This window comes from Oryx dammah, unplaced genomic scaffold (assembly GCF_014754425.2).
Source record: "Oryx dammah isolate SB20612 unplaced genomic scaffold, SCBI_Odam_1.1 HiC_scaffold_26, whole genome shotgun sequence".
NCBI classification, from domain to species: domain Eukaryota; kingdom Metazoa; phylum Chordata; class Mammalia; order Artiodactyla; family Bovidae; genus Oryx; species Oryx dammah.
In genome coordinates, this window is record NW_024070210.1 from 50578824 (window position 1) to 50584823 (window position 6000).

A 6000-nucleotide genomic window follows, 5' to 3' on the forward strand; every position below is an offset into this window, starting at 1 on the left:
GTCTTGTTTCTTTCTTTTGTTGTGTCGGGTCTTAGTTGCGGCACACGGGATTTTCACCACGTCATGCAGAATATTTTGTTGCAGTGCACAGACTCTCCCATTGTGGTATGCAGGCTTAGTTGCTCCGTGGCATTTGGGATCTTAGTTCCCTGACCAGGGATTGAACACATGTCCCCTGCATCACCAGGCAGATTTTTAACCATTGGACCATCAGGAAAGTCCCCAACATACCCTATCTTTAAGGAACAAACAATACAATGAATTTTCTAGAGCAGTGGTTCTCAGCCAGTGGCAATTTTGCCCCCAAGGATGTTTGGCAATGCATGTTGACACTTTGGGCTGTCACAGCTGGGCATGGTGGGGACAGAACTTGTCCCCAGTATCTAGTGGGTAGAGTCCAACGGAGGATACTGCTAAGCATCTTACAGTATGCAGGACAGATCCCCACAGACAAAAATGCCGAGTGCCACAGCTGAGGAGCTCTGTTCCAGAATGACCACACTAGAACATGAGAGGTGGAACAAAAGGTTCACAGCTAGGAGGGGTCATTAGTATTCTTTCAATGGACCATTGAGAACATGTTAAAGGTCTCCTTATTTCCAAAGCCCAGAGTTAACCCATGAGTTTTCTTTAATTCCAATTTCCTGAGGTTCACTCCAGGAGACTACTGTCCTCACCTCACCACCAAGACACCTCTGTGAGCTTCACACAGACCCCTAAAACAAAGACGCGCCAGAGTGATCTGGCCTCGCTTTGAGCCGTGCTTGGTGATTCACCCAAAGCTCTAAGCATGATGGTGGTTCTAAAACAGGTCTTGCCCGTTCTCTTTGCTTTGTTGAACTTTTGGTAAAGGATTATCAGCCAAATAGCTAGGAACCCACATCTGTGATGCTGAAATCACCTAATGCCAAACTCTGAGCACTGCATCCCTTGGGATCAGGACTTTTCCCCTCATGCACACATTCATTCACCCAAGCAGCTTCCTAATTCCTTACTCAAGGCCCAGTGCTAAAGATGCCCTTTACTGTGCCTGCCCTTCACTGCTTTGTTTATGTTCTGTTTCAGAGGGTGAGCATAGGCTCTTACACAGGTTGAAGTTGTCAAATGACTAACCCCAGGAGTTGAGAGAAGATTTGCAGCTTCAAATTTAGGAACTATGGGAGTAGAAGTAGGGACATTTTATAGTATTTGGACATGTTCAGTCAAGGACAGAGAGGCTATTTCAAGCAGAGAGGCATCTGTATCTAAAGACAGTATATTAAAATGCACATGATCTAGTCTAGTTGGAAGGCTGTATGAAGAAACTTGGAAGGGCAATTGTTTCAGATCATAGAGGACTAGATTTCTAGAACAAGACTCTGGGATTTTTGTTGCTCTCTTTTCTATAGATTATAGGGAGCAGCAAAGGATTTAGGGCAAAAGTTTGATGTGTTTAGAACTTCAATTTACCAAAAATTAATCTGACATCATTATATAAAAGAAATTAAAAAGGAGTAGAAGGGGCAGATACCAGTTATGAGATAGCTAGGCTGGCTGATAATCCTCTACCAAAAGTTCAAAAGAAAATCTTTGAGTGGTAACAGGACTCCGAAGGGTCCCTAGAGTTCTATCCTTTCAGGGTTTTCCACCCAAGACAAGCATCTCAGGAGATTTCCTAGTTTGAATCCACATCCAGGATCTCAGATGAAACCTAGACTGCCTTATTCTCAGACCCTCATTTGCCTCTGTATGGCAAGAAGTGAGGATGAGAGGGGAGTAGGTTCCCCAGGGTCTGACAAGGGTAAGACAGACCCTAGCTGACTCTCGCTTTCCCTTAAGTATTAGGATGTAAAAGGGCTTCTCTGATGGTTCTGATGGTAAAGAATCTGCCTGCAATGAGGGAGACTGGGCTTCCATCCCTGGGTCAGGAAGATCCCCTGGAGAAAGGAATGGCTAACCACTCCAGTATTCTTGGGCTTCCCTGGTGGCTTAGATGGTAAAGAGTCTGCCTGCAATGCAGGAGACCTGGGTCTAATCCCTGGGTCAAAAGGATACTCTGGGGAAGAAAATGGGAACACACTCTGGTATTCTTGTCTGGAGAATCCCATGGACAGAGGAGCCTAGTGGGCTACAGTCCATGGGGTTGCAAAGAGTCAGACATGACTGAGCAACTAACACACACACACACATTAGGATGTAAGCACATGGTCTTCACTAATTCACATTAAAGTGTTAATAGCTTAATAGGTGAAGGATCTCAGGGGTATTGTTAATTTTTAAAATAACTTAGCCAAAGAAATGAATCCTTGATGATAGTACCTTATGCAACTGACACAGTTTTATGGTATCCCCCCAAATCATAGCACCCCAATGACCTTGTTTACCTGTAAGGCCAGGCAGGAAGCCACATCAAATCTCCTCCATTTAAGCCTTGTGACCTTAGCACAAAATATCCAGTTCAAGAGGGTCCAGACAGTGAAAGGAGGACATGCATGCTGGCAGGTATCTTGGCCCCTAATCTGTTAAATGACGGTGAGAGATTCACCACAAATCAGTGCTGGGAAAAAAGGAAGTGATGGACCAAATAAGGTGGTTAAACTCACTCCATGTGCTGAAGAGAGCTTCCCCAGTGGCTCAGTGGTAAAGAATCCGCCTGCCAAGCAGGAGATATGAGTTCAATCCCTGGGTCAGGAAGATCCCCTGGAGAAGGTAACTGCAACCCACTCCAGTATTCTTGCCTGGGAAATCCCAAGGACAGAGGAGGCTGGTGGGCTACATCCCGGGGGGAGGGGTCACAGAGTCGGACACGACTGATTAAACAGCAGCATGTGCTGAAGAGAAGGTGCCTCTCACAGAAAATTCTTTTCATAGAAAATTTGGAGGCACAGGATAACGGTCTGTGGGAAGAGTGGAGTGCAACGTCCTCTTTCCTGCACAGTAAGAGTGCCATCTGGTGGCCACTGTGCTCAATCTCAGTGCTCTTCCCTGGAGCCTGCATTTATGATCTAATATTCAGGAACTAAGAGAGTGCTTGCATGATACGGATTAGGAAAGGACTGCGGTATAGATGGAAGTATGAAGCTCAGAGATGGGGAGTCTTGCTCAAAGGCCTTCTGTAGTCCTGAGATCCCAGGTGGCTCGTGGTAAAGAACCTGTCTGCCAGTGCAGGAAGCATGGGAGACGGCTTCGATGCTTGGGTTGGAAAGATCCTCTGCAGGAGGAAGTGGCAGCCCACTCCACTGGAGCAGAGAAGCCCATGGACAGAGGAGCCTGGCGACTACAGTCTGTAGAGTCAAAGAGTCAGACACAACTGGGCACACACGCATGTGCGCACATACACACACACACACACACACACACAGAGCAATGTGCTAAGTGCTTTAAACCCAGGACACTCCTGAGATTAGAACTAGGTCTCATGGATTCTAGAATAGGCCCCCCTTTATTATTTTTAAATAATTTTATTAAAAATATTATATTAAATAATTAATATTTCCAAAACAGTTCCATGGAAATACATATAGTTATTAAAAATAAAATTGTAAATAGCAGCCATGAATATGTCCCCCAAATAAAACACTGTGAAATTCCCATGCAGAGTTGTGCTCTTTTTGTTTCCTCTGCCTCCTCTGCATTACCCCGAACTTTTTGTTCATAATTATCCTTCTTTTAAAAAGTTTTATCTCAAATGCACATATCCTTAAACAACTACACAACTATACTATATAGTTTTACTTGCTTCAGAGCACTCATGGTCCTTTCTACTGAATTATCTAAATGGATTTTCTGTCCCCAAAAGAGATGGTGACAATTCAGAAACACCTGATTTCTCCCAGCACTAGACCTCCAATATAGTGTACTGACACTGAGAACTTCCGGAGGGGAGAGGGAACCCTTATCAGAAAATACTTTTGAGTAAGCTGTGACCTCAAAATATAAGTATGGAATTAAATTACATTTAGTATTTAATTCATATATCTACCTTTGAGTTCTTAATTCATTCATTGACAAATGTATCCTGATTGTTTATCTTGTGATTGCCCTCATCCACCAATCATGTCCAGGAATCTCTCCACATCCCCCTTCCATTCACAATCCCCAGGACTCGCCACTTCAGTATGAAGGAAAGGCCACTCCTGAATAATTGACCTGAACTTGCCCTAGATGCCCTCAACTGTTGCCATGGGTTCAGGGACTATGTTTTCTGAAAGGGAAATAAATGGGACATTTCTCGCACAGGTATTAATAGAACAATGCAATTGGTCAACTGAAATCAGTATCCTACAAAATAGTACCTTTAAGCAATTAACACAGACATTTTTCTGGCATCCCCTCAATAATAGGATGCAAATGACCTTGCTTACCAGTAAGGCCAGGGAGGGAACCTGCTCCTCCCTTTAAGCCCAGCACATCCAACTCAAGAGGGTCCAGCCAGTGAAAGGATACTGGTTACCGAGCTACCATGAGTGCCATCCTACTTAGCTTTTGCTGATTGAAAAAGAGCCATGAGTAGGAGAACAACTAGCTGGTTAGTGAGTAACTGGCAGTGATCCTACAAGGAAGGCCAAGCGATGTGTCACTTATTTCTTTGTTTGCTTTCAGAGCTGGGAATAACTTCTGGTGGATCCCTGTAGTGGGCCCTTTGGTTGGTGCTGCTGTTGGAGGCCTCATCTATTTTCTTCTCATTGAAATCCACCACCAAGATTTGAACCCAGACTTGGAGGCAGAGCAACCAGAGGACAAACCAGAGAAATACGAACTGAATGCAATCATGTAACAGCATGCTCAGGTCTGGGTCTACAGTTGGCTACCTACTGGGCTTTACCTTTCACAAAGCATCTTCACACACATTATCTAATTGAATCCTCCTAGTGACCATCTGGGGTAAATATCAAGCTGCTCATCTTTCAAACAAGAAAACAAAATCTTAGGGAAGCTGAGTTGCCTAAGGTCCCATGGAAAGTTGAACATCATTGAATGCATCCTATACATATCAGATTAATAACTGCACAGAAAGTCTGACTAGCTCCTCCTGGCTTGCCAGAAGCGGGATTGGCAGCTGCCAGAATTTGCACACAGCCTGGGCAACATTCTTCTGGATCCTAAGTTATAAAGACTGCCACTGCCTGATTTTAATCCCAAAAACACTACAAAGGGAAGGGGTAGCCCCAGATTTTTCATCTGCTGAAGAACATTATCAGAGGTGACTAAGGGTGACCCTTCCTAGGCCACCCTTAGTCTTGCCAAGTCTTGATCTTCCTGACCATCCCAGCATTGTACATTCTAGGAATTTCCTCTTGGTCAGGCTCCTCCCTGTCACTTTAGTCAAGAATCAGAGAATCAGGGAACTCTGCTCAAGGTTATGAGGCAGTCTGGATGAGAGGGGAGTTTGGGGGAGAATGGATCCATGTGTATGTATGGCTGAGTCCCTTTTCTGTCCATCTGAAATGAAACTGTCACTGCACTGTCAATTGACCATACTCCAATATAAAATTCAAAGTGTAAAAAAAAGTGTCTGTGAATTACAAGCATGAGAAATTCTTCTAAAGCAAGTGATACACTTTAGTCACACTGTTATAAAGCTCAGAATTCCCAGACTATCCAGTTTCTCAACTGTTTTGTAATGATAACAGAACAACAAAAAGCATACGTGAAATGTCTCCAGGGGGCTTTAATAGACAGTAATAGACTGACATATGGAACTTCTTCTTGCTCTGAAACTACTGGCATTTCCTATTTGAAATAAATTTAGAGTGACATATTTGTTTGGAGTTTTTATGAGTAATAAGATTGCAAAGCCCACTTAGTTCAGAGGTTGTCTGTCCTATCTACAAACAAAGATCTCTGGGGAACTTCTAAAAAAACAACTTGGTAAACATCTTGGTGATTCTGAATGGGTATAGCCAGTGTGGAGAACATTGGCTTGGTTAAAGTACATGGGTTTCCTTGAGAAACATGTCTAGTGCTGTCCAAGTAATTCCTGGTAGGATTCTCAGATTTGGGGTCCTCAGGGGTTAGAGG

At 43.8% G+C, this 6000-nt stretch overlaps 1 protein-coding gene across 1 annotated transcript in view; it reads left to right on the forward strand.

Annotated features, from left to right (window-relative positions):
• Nucleotides 1-5742, forward strand: part of AQP9 (aquaporin 9) — a 50221-nt gene extending 44479 nt beyond the window's left edge. The window contains exon 6 of the mRNA XM_040226619.1: nt 4582-5742. Coding sequence (XP_040082553.1) covers nt 4582-4756 — 175 coding nt within the window. The 3' untranslated portion in view covers nt 4757-5742. The remainder of the gene's footprint in view (nt 1-4581) is intronic.
• Nucleotides 5743-6000: the final 258 nt, after the last annotated feature.